This window comes from Lontra canadensis, unplaced genomic scaffold (genome assembly GCF_010015895.1).
Source record: "Lontra canadensis isolate GAN:19392208 unplaced genomic scaffold, GSC_riverotter_1.0 scaffold6, whole genome shotgun sequence".
Taxonomy (NCBI): domain Eukaryota; kingdom Metazoa; phylum Chordata; class Mammalia; order Carnivora; family Mustelidae; genus Lontra; species Lontra canadensis.
The window spans coordinates 36,599,974-36,619,074 of NW_022631000.1; the positions used below are offsets into that span (position 1 = coordinate 36,599,974).

A 19,101-nucleotide genomic window follows, 5' to 3' on the forward strand; every position below is an offset into this window, starting at 1 on the left:
AATAGAGGGCAAAACTTGTAATCATTTCTCTGTTTCACAATATGATATGGTCTGACTTCTCTGAAAATTGCATCAGTTAACTATCTGTGTTCTAGTTCCAACTCAGTAAGATTTCTTTCCTTTTTGGGATGTAGGGATGGGGGACTCTGAATTACTGTGCTTGTGTTTAGGTGAAAGGTAAAGATGGAGTTGGTGCTGTCATGGATTCCATGGAACTAGAGAGACAACGAGGAATCACTATTCAGTCAGCAGCCACCTATACCATGTGGAAAGATGTCAATATCAACATTATAGATACTCCTGGTGAGTTGAAGTCTTAGTTTAACTGTTGCAGCTTGTTTTGACAAAAGCACATTTAGTTCTTTATTATGTCCCAACTCATTTTTAAGTGTCAAATGATATTCAGAAGTGTGACTGTGAATTCTTGTTAGAGAAATCTGGGACCTAGAGCACTTCATCATTATGTGGTTTCCTTAAAAGAGAGTGCAAATAGAGCGCCTGGGTGGCTCAGTTGGTTAAGCAACTGCCTTCGGCTCAGGTCATAATCCATGAGATCGAGTTCTGGATCAGGCTCCCTGTTTCTCCCTCTGCCTGCAGCTCCCCCTGTTTGTCCTCTGTCTCTGTGTGTCAAATAAATAAGTAAGAAAAAACGGTGCAAATAAATTTTGAGTAGGAAGGTTCTTGCCCATTGAAAGCTGTATCTGATTTAAAGGTGCCCATGCCCTCGTAGTTTTGTTGTGTTTTTTTTGTTTTTTTTTTTTTAAGATTTTTATTTATTTATTTGACAGAGACACAGCAGGAGAGGGAACACAAGCAGAGGGAGTGGGAGAGGGAGAAGCAGGCCTCCCGCCAAGCAGGGAGACCCATGCGGGGCTCGATCCCAAGACTCTGGGATCATGACCCCAGCTGAAGGCAGGTGCTTAACAACTGAGCCTCTCAGGCACCCCCCACATAGTTTTTTGAAGAGTTGGGCTCCTGGACCTTATGGTGAGTAAACAGTATGGTGGTTTAAGAAATCCACATTCTAATTAAAAGACTTACGTCATGAGGAGAAATACAAAAGCTTGTTTGTTTTACAAAAGCTTGTAATCGTGCTTGTTATAAAAATTCATACTTTAAGACCCTCACACACTTCTTTATCTAACTTAGGACATGTGGACTTCACAATAGAAGTTGAAAGGGCCCTGAGAGTGTTGGATGGTGCAGTCCTCGTTCTCTGTGCTGTTGGCGGGGTGCAGTGCCAGACCATGACTGTTAATCGTCAGATGAAGCGCTACAACGTTCCTTTTTTAACTTTCATTAACAAATTGGACCGAATGGGCTCCAACCCCACCAGGGCCCTGCAGCAAATGAGGTACTGAGCCTTAGAAAGAACAGGAGGGGCTGTGATGATTTGGATAAGAAACCTGACAAACCTGACAATTATTAATTCAATGTCATTAAGCTTTATTCCTAAAAAAATTTTTAGGGGGAAAAAAAAGATTTTTTCCCTGAAATTTATGTGAGTGACTTATCTTAGTAAAAGAAACATCGAAGTCAGTAGTTTGATTTGTGATGTGATCTCATCAGTTACATTTGCTGTAAAATGGGGAAAATGTGACTTAAATTATAGGGAGGTTTAAGGTGAGTTCAGATAACAATCTGGCAATTCACTGTTTTGCTGTGATTAGAGAAGTAATAATCTAGTGTGGATTCTATAAGTATATGTTTAGACAAACCTAGAGGATTGTCTGTTTTAACCTTTATTGAAGGAACTTTATTATTTTTTTTATTAAATTTTTACCCTTTTTTAAAGATTTTATTTATTTATTTGACAGAGATCACAAGTAGGCAGAGAGAGAGGCAGGCAGAGAGAGAGAGGAGGCAGGCTCCCTGCAGAGCAGAGAGTCCGATGTGGGGCTCAATCCCAGGACCCTGGAATCATGACCTGAGCCAAAGGCAAAGGCTTTAATCCACTGAGCCACCCAAGCACCCCAATTTAAGGAATTTTAGTTAATGCCCTTAAGAAGTTTTGGTGTATTCCCTTGGGTTCATATGGTAACATACTTGCTAAAACAACAGTAACACTTCCTTTCTGTACCAGATGTAACTAAGTTGTGGTCCTGGCATTTTATACTTTGCTCAATATTGTATATTTCACATAGCCTTTGAAAAGAGTGGAATTTTCACTTTCCATCTTTGGTGGATGTGTAAATGGAGCTCTCAGTTTCCTATTCAAATATCCCAGGGCAGAGCTGATGAAAATAGTAAAGTTTCTGGTAGTGGAGAGACCAAGAGTGATGTGTCTGATCATGAAGGATACAGTGTTGAAGGAGCTTCAAGAGACCGTATTGCTGTGCGCACTGATGGAAGTGATGTATTTGGGAATATGAGCATGAAAGTTTCTTTATTGGGTATTTGTAGTAATTTCTTGGGAAAACAAAACCTTTTCACTTTTTGTCCTTTTTACTTATATTTTACTTGTACTTGGCAATGGATGGACTGTTTCTACCAAGTTGTTGTCTGAATTCCAAGAAAATTCTCTTTTAGCATTTATGTGACTACTGCAGTTCTCTTTCTGCTCTACTCCCTCTTATCTGCATTCTGTAACTCCTATTAAACAGATTTTAGAATTTCTGGATCTCATCTCCATGTATTACCTTTTCTACCATACATTCTCATACATTTTGTTTCTTCTCATTTTCGACTGGGTTATGAGAGAATTGATGTCAGTCTTCCAGCTCATTAATCTGAAGGTCATCTGTGTCCCTTCTGTTATGTTAGCCTTTTCTTTCTTTTTAATTTCTGTAATTATGTAATTAATTTCTTAAACTTTGTCTTTTATTGCATTGTCTTCATTAATAGAAAGGTAGTTCTCAGATCTTTGCGTTTTATTTTCTTTCAATAACTCTCTCCTTGGAAGTTAATACTGTTTCTTGAGCTCACACGTCTCTTTTAAGCTATTGGTAACCTTCAAATATTTGGTGATTCTTAGTTCTCTATCCATAGTTATAGATAGGGGCCTAGAGTCTAGACTAAACAATGGTAGCCAGAGCATATTTCTTTTTCAGTGAGAATACCTGCCGTGAATCCCTTCAGTGGTTGTGCCTGATTGAGGGTACAGGCTGATAATGAGTATCTGATTTTTAACATGCATGCTAAAAGTTCTCCTGTAAGAACGTCCTCTTTAGCTGTACTCAGCTTTGCTAGAGTCAGCTGATCTAAGGAGAGATGGGCAAGGTGATCCCACTGTCCTTTAGTTTTCTGACCAGCCACCATTGACTTGTTCTTCCCCCTTATGTTTTTGATCCAGGATATTCTGGGAAGCTGATGGAGAAACACTTAGTTTAGAGTTCTCTTGTTGCTTAAATAGGATTTTGGCTTCCTGAGCATGGTGAATTTGGTTACTCCCAATTGTTTTAAATTTTCCGAGTTTTTTTTTTTTTTTTTTTTCCTTTTTAAGATTTTATTTATTTGACAGAGCAAGAGAGGGAACACAAACGGGGAGTGGGAGAGGAAGAAGCAGGCCTCCCACTGGGCAGGGAGCCTGATGCGGGACTCGATCCCAGGACCCCAGGATCATGACTCCAGCCCAAGGCAGATGCTTAATGACTGAGCCATCCAGGCGCCCGAATATATTTTCTGTTTTGAGCTCCTGATGATACCCTTCTCAGTTCCACAACATCTGCCGTTGATTTATTTTTGTCATTTCAAAGGGATTTAGGGAGGACATATGTATTTTTATTTGGTAAACATACATATTTTTATTTTTCAGGTCTAAACTGAGTCACAATGCAGCATTTATGCAGATACCCATTGGTTTGGAGGGTGATTTTAGAGGTATAATAGACCTTATTGAGGAACGAGCCATCTATTTTGATGGAGACTTTGGGTAAGTTAAAAATGTATTATTAATATCTTAAGAAGCATCAACGAGAAAAAAGAAAGAATGATTTCTTTAAACATAGAGAAAACATCTTTGTAAAATGTGGCTAGAGGAATATACTCCAAAATGATTTTTTTTAATGCCTTTAATCCTAGTTGGTTCCCATTTTGCTTAGTATTCTTTCCAAGGGGAGAGTATGTTATTTTTTGGGTAATTTATATCCTGTTATATGCATGGTATGGTAAAAGGCCATCAGCTTGGGCTAGTAATGTTTCTCATTTTCCATTTGTTTTTTCGTTGATTCATCCTGTGGACTTTTATGGAGTAGCTGCTATGTCCTGGGTATTATGATAAAAACTGGGAAGAAAATATGGATCATGAATGTTTGCTCTATTGATGAGACTACAGAGATAAAACGACAATACATAAAAGCAGTTATAAATAGTGCAGATGTGGTTTGGAGAACATAAGAAGCAAATTGGTAATTTTTTGACATGGTATTTGATCCATCAATCAATTTTGAGTGACCTCTACATACAAAACTGTGTTTTCCCAGTGGTTATTCAAAATTTGACATTCAGAAAAATCACGTGCAAGCTTGTTAAAACACATTCCTGGATCCACTTCCAGATGATTCTGATTCAGTAGGTCTGGGGGGAGCCTGGAATTTGCATTTCTGGAAAGCTCCCAAGTGATGTTGCCATTATAGGTCTGTAGACCACATTTTGAGTGGCACTGTTATGGACAATGTGGGAAGACATAAGTGACCCTTCATTAGGAGGAGTGGCCCCCAATAGCCTAGCAGTTTCTCTAGGGGTAATTCCCCGAGAGGCTTTCTTTCTCTGCTGTGGAACTGGGATTGCTAATCTGGCAGGTGGGTGAAGGGTGTTGTGTTCAGTTAACTGTATCCTTTATCCTCATCAGCTGTCTTGTAGGCAGGGGAAGGATATAGGCTGTCTAGTAGATGAGGCATTTCTCTCACTTCTTGTGTGACAGTAGTGACTGTGGTTTATCTACTATTTCTTAGAATGTAAGGCCCAAGAGGATAGGGATATTTTATCATGTTTATTCAATGCTGTCCCAAGCCCTAGCACTTTCTGGTACACAATAAGGACTCAAAAATATTTGTAAATGAATGAATAAATCCACTTTCCCAAAGTTACCAGGGCACACATTTGTCTTCTAAAGTAAAGGCTCTTAAACTTTGTTATGCCCCTACCACAGATGAAATTTCTTACTATACCTGCCCCCTTTCCCAGCCCTAGACCTCTGGGTATATAAATTTCAAAAGGACCCATAGCTGATTCTGACATAAAAGGCTAAGAACCAGGGGAACTTGACAGGAAGGATGAAATTATGATCTGAAGGCTGTGAAGAGCATTTTTTGAGAAAAGAATTATTTTCTGACTATATGCGGTTGACTTCTTTTACTTTTTTAATTTAGGAACACATTCTCTGGAAAGCTGATATTTTGGATGTTAGTTTCCATTTTTAAAGAAGTACTTTGAAGCTTTTGACACTGATGTTTTAAATATCATGTATATCTGTTTCTCAGTTGTGTATATTTATAACTCTTTCCTATCCAGCCCCTAAAGAAATGGAGATCTGGGGTTAAGGTTGAAGAGTTTGTCATATTTAGTAACCTTTTTTTTTTTTTACTATATACTGTGTTAAAATTGTGTAATTGCATTTGTTACCAGTGGAAGGAATAGAGTCAGGTCTCTTTTCCTCCTTGTTAGTGACTGTGATATTCTTATTAATTTGGTTAATAAAATTTTCAAGAGTCATATGAGCTTTGGAGTCAGAATGACTTTGAAGCTTGGCTCTTGTATTTATTAGTAGTACAACCTTGGCAATTTGCTTTGCTTATTTAAGTATTTTTGCCCACTATTCTGTCTAAATTTTAAAGATCTACATTGGTCTTACTTGCCATTTTAATGCAAATATATCAAAGCTCTTTCTCATTTAAAAAATTTTAGCCATTAGGGGTTGTGTTTTTCATTGGTGCTTTATACTGTTTAATTGAATATCCTTATAGCAGTAAAATAAAGCATTTCTTTTCTTAGTCAGTTTGTTCGATATGGGGAAATTCCAGCTGAATTCAGGGCAGCAGCAGCTGATCACCGGCAAGAGCTGATTGAATGTGTTGCCAATTCAGATGAGCAGCTTGGTGAGATGTTCTTGGAGGAAAAAATCCCCTCAGTTTCTGATTTAAAGGCAAGTGCTCTCAAAATAAGTCTTAAAATAACAAAAATAGGGTGGGGTTTTTTGTGGGTAAGAGACATGATGCTTTTATGCATGGGTTTTATTAATGAAATCTGAGTAAATTTATTAATATTATTGGTTTTTTAAAAAAATACTTGCTATTTCTTATTATTCTTTAAGTAATGAGTTCTATAACATCTTACAATGGGAAAGGAGTTATAGTTCTAAAAAGAAAAGATGATATTTAAACATCCAACCTCTTGGGCACCTGGGTGGCTCAGTGGGTTAAGCCTCTGCCTTCAGCTCAGGTCATGATCCCAGGGTCCTGGGATCAAGTCCTGCATCGGGCTCTCTGCTCAGCAGGGAGCCTGCTTCCCCTCTCTCTCTGCCTGCCTCTCTGCCTACTTGTGTTCTCTCTCTCTGTGTCAAATAAATAAATAAATCTTAAAAAAAAAAAATCCGGGCGCCTGGGTGGCTCAGTGGGTTAAGCCGCTGCCTTCAGCTCAGGTCATGATCTCAGGGTCCTGGGATCGAGTCCCGCATCGGGCTCTCTGCTCAGCAGGGAGCCTGCTTCCCTCTCTCTCTCTGCCTGCCTCTCTGTCTACTTGTGATCTCTCTCTGTCAAATAAATAAATAAAATCTTTAAAAAAAAAAAAAATCCAACCTCTTGAGTATATCTTCTTAAGGAGAAAGAAGATAAATATACAAGTGTTACAGCAATAAAACAGATTAAGTGATGAGGCTGCTAAATGGTTACAGACTAAATGTTGATACTTGTACTGTTTAGAAGGCTGTATAGATTTCTTCACTTGGTCACTTAGATCCTTAAAAAAAAAAGATCTCTGCTTAAGATTGGTATTTATTTTTCAAGTAGATAATTTTTCCAGAGGATACACACAGAGGCCAATAAGCACATGAAAAGATGCTTAGTATCACTAATTATTAGGGAAGGCAAGTCAAAATCATGAGATTTCAATTTATCCATTAAGATAGCTAGTAAAATAGCAAGTGTTGGCGAAGATACAGAGAAATTGGAACTCTTGTGCATTGCTAGTGGGAATGTGAAATGATGCAGTCACTGTGGAAGAAGTACGGCCATTCCTCAAAAAATTAAACCTAGAACTACCATATGGATTCAGCAGTTCCTCTTCTGGATAATATCCGAAAGAATTATTCAAATAGGTATTTGTACCCCTGTGTTGGTAGTAGCAGTCTTCACAGTAGCAAAAAGCTGGAAACAACTCAAATGCCCATCAGTGGATGAATGGATAAACAAAATTAGTATATACATACAATGGACTATGATTTAGCCTTAAAAAGGAGAGATTCGGATGCATGCTATAGCGTGGATGAACCATGAAGACATGCTAAATGACACGAACCATACAGAAGGACAAATGACATATTTTCCCACTTATATGAGGTACCCAGAACAGTCATAATTCTTAAAGACAGAAATAGTGGTTACCAGGGGTGGTGGCAGAGGGGTGGGTTACAGAATAGAGAGTTTAAGGAGTACAGAGTTTCCATCTGAGATGATGAAAAAATTCTGGAGATGGATAGTGGTAATGACAGCATAGCAGTGTAAATGTACTTAATGCCACTGAACTGTATACTTAAAAATGGTTAAAGTGATAAATTTTGTTTATTTTACCATTAGAAAAACTGGTACTTATTTTACCAAACCACATGGTACACTTAGCAGAGATCAGATAAATGATTACTGTGTTTAAGACGTGGCACAGGAGTTGATAGTAGGCGAAATGCACAAGGAAAGAACCCTGTCGAAGCTGAGGACGCTTACTAATCTCATAACTTGAGTCCTTTAGTTTTCATAAACTATGTAGGAGGGTATAGGTCAAGCATTGTGTCCTGGGAACCACAACACAGAGTTAGGCTTTTATCTGTTAAAGGGCATGTGTCAGAGGTCCCTTGGACCATTCCCAGGTACAGTGATTCAGGAGGATCACACAAAATTCTCAACACCTAATCATAGTCGTGGCTCTGATAAAAAGCGAAATCAACAAAGGGAAAGGTGAAATGAGGTGAAGTCCAGCAGAAAACCATGTATCAGCTTCCAAGAGTCCTCTCACAGTGGAGTCATGGCAGGGTATGCCTCACTCCTCCAGCAGTGAGTCGTGACTATACCTGTGAATCTCATCTGTTAGAAACTCATGCCCTCGGTTTTATTAATGGCTATTGAAAGACATCCTCTGCCTGGAGGAACAGACTTGCAGGAGGAAAGCAGGTGTTTAGCATCCACCCATTGTTTGTGCAGACTGTAGCCATGGTGAACCATTGTCAGTTCTGGGAATGCTGGAACCCCCCTGAATCCAGGTTCTCAGACACCAGCCAGGGCCCAACCTTGTAAACAGGCCTTTCTAAGCATGGCCAATTCAGTGCTGCTATGTTTACTGTTTTCTGCAGAGGATACATAGGTATACCTTCTGTATTGGATATATTATTAGGGACAGTGGAAAGGCAGCACCTTTGAAGTGTGAAAATGATTCTTATGAAAAGGGAAATTTTTGAAAAATAAAGCTTTTGTTAGGCTGGTATTAGGATGGTTCTAATTTTTTTTTTCTATTTATCTACCACCTTCCTGTTTTTCTGTTGTAAAGTAAATGTGATAAGATTATTTACGTCCATACTTGCATATACGGGAAGTTTGGTAAGTCAGAGTTTTGGTCCCGTGGCTTACGGTAATTTATTAAGTGGTTAGCGACTTGTATTATAGTGATGTTCAGAAGTTACAGTTGTAAGTTTTTGCGTTAAGCTTTTTTTTCTTTTTTTTACAATAACTAGTTTCCTAGAAGAATAATTGTACACTGGTTTCCCTATCACTGTTGATGTCTTCTAGCTGCTAAGACTTCATTCCATTGCTTACTCTCAGAGACCTGCTTAGCCCAGAGGGCTGGGACACATTCATAGCTCTCGCACCTTAAGCAAGAGTAACATCATAGCCTGTTACTCTCATGGCTCTTAGTTTATGAGTGATTTGTACTACTTGGCTTCCTGTATGTATGTTGTTTAAAAGAAAGAAAACATCTGTTAATTAAATGTGTTTTTTTAATAGATATTTTCATAGGTTTTAAACATTTAAAAGTACACAAAGGTATACAGTAAAGAAAAAAAAAGTCTCCCATGTGTCTCCTGTTTGCCTAGTTCTCTGCCTCTTCCCTAAAACAGGTTACCAGTTAATAGTTTTTGGTGTATTTTTCCAGACATAGTGCGTGTGTGTGTTACTTTTCCTTATTACATAATTGTTAGTATACTGTTTATACCTCTCTCTGTGTGTGCCTTTTTTCTATGTGTGTGTCTGTGTGTGTATGTGTATTTTTGTCACATTGGAAATTAGTGACATTCCAAGAATGTCAAAAGCAGTTATATAGTAAATTGCTTCCTAGCCCTGGAGAAGGAACTGATTTTTTTCCTTGTATTTTGACCTTTAATGTATAAAGGACCTTGTTCTAGTCTCCACTATAGCCTGTACTCCAAAGAGTGTCAGTTCCTTTTATTCACTTACTGGTTTGAAGTTTCTTTTTTTTTTTTTTTAAGATTTTATTTATTTATTTGACAGAGATCACAAGTAGGCAGAGAGGCAGGCAGAGGGAGAGGGAGAAGCAGGCTCCCCATTGAGCAGAGAGCCCGATGCGGGGCTCGATCCCAGGACCCTGGGATCATGACCTGAGCCTAAGGCAGAGGCTTTAACCCACTGAGCCACCCAAGTGCCCCTCACTGGTTTGTAATTGATCTGAAATACAAAACTTTTTTTAAGGTTAATTGTTAATTTTTTTTTCTTTTGTAGTGTGCAATCCGAAGAGCTACTCTAAATAGGTCATTTACTCCTGTCCTTTTGGGAAGTGCGTTGAAGAACAAAGGAGTTCAGCCTCTTCTAGATGCTGTTTTAGAATACCTCCCAAATCCATCTGAAGTCCAAAATTACGCTATTCTCAATCAGGGGGAGTAAGTCTTGGAAATTGAATCTTAGTCCATGTAGAAATACTTTAACATTTATGCACTGTGAAAGAATTTAAGAATGGTTCTTTTGATTAAGTTGTGTTTATCCGTTTTTCCCCCCATAATTTACAAAAATCAGTTGCCAGTTTCTATTTGGGTAACACTTTTGACATGTAGAAAACTATTATACCATTTGCCATATCATATTGTTTGTGAGTTAGAAGTATGGTTTATTATCTACTAAGGTTTTCTTCATGATTAAATTTTTTTTCATTTAGGACCAGCTGTTTTTGGCCACATCAAAACAAAACCAAAAACAAACAAAAAAAACCTTTAAGTTTGAAATGCAAACATTTTTTTAAGCTCTCATTGATTATTTTTTTTTTCTTTCTCTGCCATTTTTGTGTTTTTGGTCTGCTCTGGTCATGTCATAATGTAGTAACTAAGCCCTGAGAAGTTACTCTTACCAGTCTCAGTGAAATTTCCCTTATATGAAGTCAGAAATATTTAACATGTCGATGCTTTTTCTCTGATGAAATAAAGTGATATAAGAGAGATATCAAATAATGCATCTCACAGATTTATATTTCTTTTAAGTGACTCAGGAGAGAAAAACAAAATCTTAATGAACTCCGAGAGAAGCAGTTCCCACCCATTTGTAGGCTTGGCTTTTAAACTGGAGGTAAGTTGCTTTCTAATGTATGTAATTGCTGTAGGTGGAAATTTTCTTCTAATGTGTTCTTCCTATTACAAAATGATTTTGTTACAAATTTCTCTGCTGAAAATTACTCCCCCTTCTCTTTCCATACTGCATCTTCAGAAGGAAGTTGCTGTAAGCAGCCCACACTTAAGCTATGAGGAATCATGTTCCACCCCCTTGAGGGAGCAGTATCTACTAAGTTACTTGGGATTCTTCTATACGGGAGAGTTGTCTTCTCTCCCCATTTATATTTTTATTCAGTCTATCTTTATGTCAGCATGGCCTCATGGATATGTATTTTGAGTCACAGTGAGTAGTACGTTATTTTGTTGTGCAGGTTGGTCAGGTTTGGCCATTGGAGCTCTTCGAGTTGTTCCTGTGTCCTTTTGACATTGAGTAGTGTGTTGTTCTTTTGAGTATTTCCTGACTTTGATGGCACTGCAGGATCCTCCAGGCTTATCCTCCCTGTCTCCACCCTAGAATCAACCATTTTAGGTGCCTTGGTTCCATTACTTTTAACCGAGAATGGTATTAGAAACCAAGATTTGGGTACTTTTTGTTAGGTTGTTGTTGCTGGTGTTCATATTATTTTAACGGGGAAAGAAAGTGGTTAAGTTAGAAGTGTTACAATGTAAAGTGGTTATTTCTGGGATGGGATTCTATTTGGGGGGCTTTTAGTTTTTATTGTAAAATTTTTACAATACACTTACTCTGGAAAACTTAAGTTGAAAAGTACAAATAACAATTGTGACAATTTTTATGGGTAAAGCTTTTAAAAATATACATTTAGGAATATCTTCTTAGGATTCCTGAAATGATGATTACTGAATTAAAGGAATGGAATGTTTTAACACTGTTTTTTTTGTTTTGTTTTGTTTTTTAAGATTTTATTTATTTATTTGACAGGCAGAGATCACAAGTAGGCAGAGAGGCAGTTGGGGTGAGGGGGAGCAAGCTCCCTGCTGAGCAGAGAGCCTGACTCAGGGCTTCATCCCAGGACTCTTAGATCATGACCCGAGTGGAAGGCAGAGGCTTAACCCACTGAGCCACTCAGGTGCCCCAGGAATGGAATGTTTTAATATTTAATGGTTTATTATCAGATTTCTTTCCTAGAGTTAATGTATTAAATTATTTCAATGAATCTTTATCAGCATTGAGTATTATTTAAAAATTATTACCGGTTTTATAAGTGAAAGTTAGTAATTCTTCTTGCTTTACATCTTGCTTTAATTCCTAATGGTACAGAACTTTTTCCATATATTGGTTATGCAGTTATAATTCCTCTTTTGCAATTGTCTTATTTCTTATTTTAAAAATTAGTGTCAAAGTGTTTACTTATTTGAATGCTCTCTTATTTTTTAAAACAGCAGTTTAAATTTATAGTCAAATGTATTCGTCTTTTTTACTTCTCTCATTTTTAACCTTAACGTCCTCTTCTTTGTATATATTTCATAAATGTTTTCTATTTTATTTGTGACTTTTTTTTCATTGTTAATCCTGCTGGAATTTGTTTTGCTGTGTGCTGTGAGGTGGACTCTAAATGTATCTCCTCTGCCTCCACATAGAGGACCAATTGTCCAGCTCCCAGTTACTGAACAATGCTGTACTTATCCATTGTCATGTCTTCTGTCATTACTGTCTGTTGACAGATGTGTTCTATTCTGCATTTTAGATTTTTTTACTCTGTGTGCTATTGAGTTTAATTTGTCCTCCTTCTGTACTTTTTAAGTTTGGAGTATTAAAATGTTTTTATATCAGTCATGTTAGCTTCTCATTGTCAGAATACTTTAAGAAATGGCTTTTTCTTTTCATTTATTTTTCAAAATGAATTTTAAAATCAATAATGTGTTTAAAAATTCCTTTTGGGGTTTTTATTGTTATTGTGTAAACCTATAAATCAGTATGGGAACTTTTAAATGTTAAATGGCAACTTTTAAAACATACCCAGTTGGTTAGTGTTAGTATTGAGGAGGAATTGATCCTTGGTTATTTAATTTATATTCAGTTACTTTAAAGAATGCTTATTTATATAGCTTTGCAGGTGCTTATCAAAGGATTTTTTTTAGATGTATAATACAGTCTTACCATTTCTAATTATATTTTTGTTGTCTTTCCAATAATTATATTTGTGTTTTATATCTTAATTGCGTTAAACCAAACTTATAACAGAAGGCAAAAGGATATTTCCTTATTGCATATGCAATTTAAAATTATTTTCTAATTTTTATTTCAGAAGAATCAGAAGTAGTACCAAAAAGATCAACAACAACCATTTAACTCATTTATATTCAAAGCTAGCATTTAAGTATTTTAGACAATAAACCAGAACGTGTATAAAGTATACTGCCACAATTGATAGGGAAAGATTGGAGGTTGTTGTGAAGTTTTTCTCTTAATTTTGATTTTTTTTTTAAGATTTTATTTATTTATTTGACAGAGGTCACACGTAGGCAGAGAGGCAGGCAGAGAGACGTGGGAGAAGCAGGCTCCCTGCCGAGCTGGGAGCCCGATGCGGGCTTGATCCCAGGACCCTGAGATCATGACCTGAGCTGAAGACAGAGGCTTAACCCAATGAACCACCCAGGCGCCCCTTAATTTTGATTCTTATGTTTCGTTTTTCTTCTTTCCACCTTATCCAATCTTGACTTCTAGGCTGGACGATTTGGACAGTTAACTTATGTCCGCAATTACCAAGGAGAGTTGAAGAAGGGTGATACCATCTATAACACGAGGACAGGAAAGAAGGTGCGGGTGCAGCGGCTGGTTCGCCTGCATGCTGATATGATGGAGGCAAGTATAGGTTCTTCCTGGCAGATCAGAAATTTCTCTAATGCAAGGGATGGCCCTGTGTGAAAGCCCTGTTTAGCCCTAGAGTTTATTTTTCCTGTTAGAGAATCAGCTCCCCCCCCAGAAGGACCATATTAGTGCTAGAATCCATCTGAAGATTTAGAACTTCTCAAAGTCTAATTAGGGAAATAAACTTTGGCTTACAGCTTGAATTTTTTAATTGGGTCTCAATCTGTTCTAGCCATCTATATGGTCTTTTAGGGTTAGGCCTTAGTAGAAATGCCATGTGGGTGGGGTTGTCTCTTGCTCACACTCTTTCCCCAGTCAGCTCTATTGCTGGAGAAGTTTATTGCTCTGAACAAAATCTTAGGACGTACAGAAATTTGTGGTAGCCATACTGTCTCTCGAATAGGCAGTCTTTCAAAATTGGGTGTTATTGCTGTTTTGTGAGATAGGCAGCAGGGGGCATGATACAGGAATTAGTGATTGTCACAGATGTTTTTATGGGCCGGAGGCTATGAGAAGTTTACATCTGTGGAACTGTTAAAGACTCAGGCACATTTGGTCATTCATAGCCACAGCTGTTATGAATGAACTGTCAGTATAAATGGACAAAAACTAGGAAGCTTAAGAGACACCAGTGCTTTGTTCTTAGATTTCCTGTGTTTACTTGACTGCTTGCATCTGTGAGAAATTAAGACTATTTTAAGTACAATGGGCTGAACTCACCTGCCTTTGTTTTTAAAACTTCCTGTGCAGTTTTTCCTTGTACATCTTTGTCATATACTCATTGTTGGACTGTGCCAGCACACATAATACATCCTTTTGAATCCATAGAAATAACGCTAAAAGTGTGAAGCTCTGTGTTCTGTCAGTACTACAGATCTTCCAACTCATGATGCCACAGCTTGGAGTTTCCATGTAAAGTCAAGTCCTGTCAGTTGAGATGTGGTTTAAATAAAGGCCCTATTCAAGGTATATCTCGCCTTGGTTATTATTGGTATTACATTGGTTCTAGCTAATTCATTCTCTGTAGAATTCATGGTGAGATTCTGCCATGTTTGTTTATATCCAGTGTGTTCATCATGTGATTACCATGTCCTGATATGTGTTATTTGCAAGTATTACTTAGTGCTATTTCTTTCCTTAGGATGTTGAGGAAGTGTATGCCGGAGACATCTGTGCATTGTTTGGCATTGACTGTGCTAGTGGAGACACATTCACAAACAAAAATAATAGTGGCCTTTCTATGGTACGTGATTTAATTTCAAAGTTATCACTTTTTAGAAGTCTGTGTTTATGTAGTATATTTAATACTTAAGAAAAACAGTCACAGTTTTCATTTATTGCCACAGGCATCAGTGTGGATTTGTCCTGGCTCTTTGGATATCAGTTAGGCAAGCACTCTGTGACACCTAACTTATCTGATTTTTCTTAGTTAAATAATTCCACAGTCCCCTAAGATTTAGCATGGAGGGAAAAATCTTCACTAGATACACCTGAACTTGAAGTGCTGACTCCTGCACTCTGAGATCTGCTTCCCCTTTGCGGATGCCTCTCGACTGCCTATCACCAGAATCAGGCTAGTCTCAGTGGGCGGCCACTTACTAACTTAACAGCCAGCCTGGGCCCTTGCCTCAGTCCCAGAGAGCTGTAACATGTAGACTAGGGTATAAGAGACTGGAACGTTGCTCAAAGGCAAGGTGCAACTAGGCAGTCTGACTTACTGTACACAGCCTGTCCTGTGGAACTCAGAGGTCCCTTTTCATGACTGAGGGATCCCAAAGGGAAGAGCATACTTGGGCACTTCCTGCCTTTGAATCCCCCTTCACTCACTTTTCCCTTTATTGAGTAGGCTCTCTGACAGTATGACCATCTGTTCATGAGGGTGGTCCCACTCCTGAATTTAGTAAAGAAAGACTGAGCACACATGGGTAATTTGCCGGGAAGGAATTTATGGTGGGTCATTTACCTAAGAACTGATCCAACCCTAGTAGATGAGCACTATAATAGTCCCTGTATTATGTGATGAATTCATAATTTTATAATTTAGCTTTTCTGTGTAAGATATTCTCTAATGTCCATGGCTTTCCATGTTGATTTAAGATACTACAGAAAATCAAAGTATATACAGGTTTTTGGGGGATCTAGAGAAGGGGCATAGTTTGTAAACAAATATTGTTGATAAGGCCTTCTCTAAATACCTATAATTAGTAATGTGAGGGACTGGAGGTTGTGGGAAATGCTTAGGCTTTGAAGCAAATAGACCTTGATTAGTGTCTCACCTCTGTCAAGTTATTTTGTCTTTCCAAGCCTTTAATGATTTTATTTGTAAAATGGGGATAATAATATCTGCTTGTCAGAGTTGTGACTGATTGAATGAGGTATCATATGCATAAAGAATCTAGTGTCCTTTCTCTGTTTTAATAGTCATGGTACTTTTTTTTTTTTTTTAAAGATTTTATTTATTTATTTGACAGAGATCACAAGTAGGCAGAGAGGCAGGCAGAGAGAGAGGAGGAAGCAGGCTCCCCGCTGAGCAGAGAACTGGATGTGGGGCTTGATCCCAGGATCCTGGGATCATGACCTGAGCCGAAGGCAGAGGCTTTAACCCACTGAGCCACCCAGGTGCCCCCATGGTATATTTTTGATTAAATAAAGTAGGCAAAAGACAGCAACAGCATGTGTGTGTAGCCACTAGCCAATAAGAATTTCACATTTTGGCATTTGGGTTCATTATGATTATATTTAAAATGAATGTGTCAATAAACTTAGGGGTTTTAAATAGTGAATAATCTTTTTTTTTTGTTATTTATTTTGGGAGGGAGGAGATCATGTAAGTATATGCATTCATTTATTAATGTATTGTATTAATATATTTAATACAAAACAGACCAAGAAATATATTGTCTAGCATAAACATGTTGACTAGTATTTGTCCTTTGTTTTTTTGTAAGTAGCACATTAAAATTAATCCATCCCTGACCCAAATAGTACTGTACTTGAATTCTTCTTTGTTCTTTTAAAAAATATTTTAGGAGTCAATTCATGTTCCTGATCCTGTCATTTCAATAGCAATGAAGCCTTCTAACAAGGTAGGAGTTTGGTTTCAATCTCAGTATAGCACAATAGAAACTTGAGCCCTTTTTCATCTTTGTACACAATGCACATAGTATCCTGTGATACCCAGCAATCTTATGGTCTCTGTTTCTTCTTTTGGTATTGAAATCACCTTCTAAAACTACCAGTCTCTTGGTAGTAATTAGTTCTCATTATACCTGAAAAAGTTGATGGTATTAAAGTAGGCACAAGACTGTGCTTTCTAACTCTTTACAGTATCATTGGCTCCAAAGTGGTAAGAATATTTTCCTATATACAGATCATAAAGGAACGGAATAGGGGAAATAGGGACATTTATCCTAAGTTATAGTAAAACCTCACTGAACTACATTAGATTACTACATAGGTTAATTGCCTCATGGATTATAATACATCTCTGGATTTGTGGTAGTTATGAAGTATATATCTCATTATAACATGGAAAACCTGCAAACAAGACTTTTCCTTCCTTTGTTTTTTTTTTTTTTAAAGATTTCATTTATTTATTTGATAGAGAAGGAGAGGGAGCAGGAGCAGGGGGAGAGGCAGACTGCCCGCTGAGCAGTGAGCCTGGTGCAAGGCAGATCCCAGGCCCATGGGATCACGACCTGAGCCGAAGACAGATGCTTAACTGACTGAACTACCAGGCACTGCATCACTTTTTTGTTTGTTTGTTTGTTTTGTTTTGTTTCAGTAGACTGCATGCTGGGTGTGGATGTGGGGCTTGAACTCACAACCCTGAGATTAAGACCTGAGCTGAGATCAAGAGTCAGATCTTAACCAACTGAACCACCCAGGCACCTCTTTGTCAGTTTCAAATAGAATAGTTTTATGGTTGGATTTGATGTCATTTAGCTTTTTATGAAACCAGAATTTCTTGAATAGGTTCTTACTTGCATTACTACCATTGGAATTAGTTTGCATTGCTCACATAATTGAGTTCTTAAGTTGGTCTGACATTCATAACAGTCATGTTAATATGGTAAATTGAAATGAACTCATTCATGCATTGAGTGAATATTTTATAATCTCACGTCATCTGGGAACTATTATTTACAAAACATACTCTGATGTATTGTCTTGTGGTTACATTAACAGGTACTTCTTCTCTGTTTTGAGGAAATGAGGTTTTCCAGACCCTTCTCAGTATAGAAAAAAATGTTGAGGGAGCAAGAAACATTATGTCATTCCATCTCAGAAATTTGAAGAAAGGCAAACTTTGCATTTTACCATACAGTGAAATGCCACAGTTTCAGGTGCTTTGCTAAAATTGCTTGCTTTTCCCTTCTGAATAATCAGGGAGAGAAGTTAAAGATATTTAACTGTTGATAGTTCACAACAGTGGAGGAAAACCAAAGGCATCAATATCTAAAAGATTTTTGGTATCTCAGGGTTGTCTGTTTGCTGGAGTAAATTTAAATCAAATAATGAAATCACTGCATAAAGCTGTGAATCTCGATAGTGGGGGCAGGGATGATCTTCTTGTAAGTTGGGGGTTCTTGGCTAATGTAGGGAAAAGGCCAAAAAACTTCAGAGATAGACTAACTGAGGATTCTGTCTCAGCTTTGCCATGCACTAGCTCTGTGGCCTAGAGCAGGTCACTCAGCCTTTCTACACCTAGTTTCCTCACCTGTGAAATGTGCATAATTCTGTCTTGCAGCATTTTGGTTAGAATTTGAGGTACATATTCAAAACATATAGCACAGGTCCATGCACACACCTATCAGTGTTAACTACTGGTGATTCAGGGTGTGTTAGTTTTCTATTGCTGCCATAAGAAGAAAGTACCACATACTTAAAATAACACAAATGTATTATTATACAGTGTTAGAAATCTGACATAGTTTTTAATTGACTAAAATCAAGATATTGAAAGGACTGTTCCTCTCTGGAGGCTCTTGGGGACATTTTATTTTTACTTACTCAAATTGTTAGCAAAATTCAGCTCTTTGTGGCTGTTGGGACTGGGGTACCCATTTCTTTGATGACTGTCACCTGGGCCCTGGGGTTTTTTTTGTTTGTTGTTTTTTAGTTTGAGAGGCTATCCATTTTCCTAGGCTTGTGGCCTTGTCATCTTGTCTTCAGTGCCTTCAACCATGAAATCAGTCACTTGTGCTTCAGATATCTTCTGCCTCTTCCCTCATTCTGTCTTTCTAACCTAACCCTTCTGTTTTCCCCTTCCTTTTTAAAGGCCCATGTGGGCGGCGCCTGGGTGGCTCAGTGGGTTAAGCCTCTGCCTTTGGCTCAGGTCATGATCTCGGGGTCCTGGGATCGAGCCCCGCATCGGGCTCTCTGCTCGTCGGGGAGCCTGCTTCCCCCTCTCTCTCTGCCTGCCTTTCAGCCTACTTGTGATCTCTGTCTGTCAAATAAATAAATAAAATATTAAAAAAAAAAAAAAAGGCCCATGTGATTACATTGGGCCAACCCAGATTCTTCATGGTAATCTTCCCATCACAAAGTCTGTAACTTTAACTATAACTGCACA

At 37.9% G+C, this 19,101-nt stretch overlaps 1 protein-coding gene across 1 annotated transcript in view; it reads left to right on the top strand.

Moving 5' to 3' along the window:
• The window catches only part of GFM1 (G elongation factor mitochondrial 1), a 43,522-nt gene that overhangs the window by 2,196 nt on the left and 22,225 nt on the right, over nucleotides 1-19,101 (top strand). Inside the window, exons 3-11 of the mRNA XM_032852604.1 lie at nucleotides 171-303; nucleotides 1,150-1,354; nucleotides 3,755-3,871; nucleotides 5,932-6,082; nucleotides 9,879-10,036; nucleotides 10,628-10,712; nucleotides 13,383-13,520; nucleotides 14,668-14,769; nucleotides 16,556-16,612. Of these exons, the coding sequence (XP_032708495.1) occupies nucleotides 171-303; nucleotides 1,150-1,354; nucleotides 3,755-3,871; nucleotides 5,932-6,082; nucleotides 9,879-10,036; nucleotides 10,628-10,712; nucleotides 13,383-13,520; nucleotides 14,668-14,769; nucleotides 16,556-16,612 (1,146 nt within the window). The remainder of the gene's footprint in view (nucleotides 1-170; nucleotides 304-1,149; nucleotides 1,355-3,754; nucleotides 3,872-5,931; nucleotides 6,083-9,878; nucleotides 10,037-10,627; nucleotides 10,713-13,382; nucleotides 13,521-14,667; nucleotides 14,770-16,555; nucleotides 16,613-19,101) is intronic.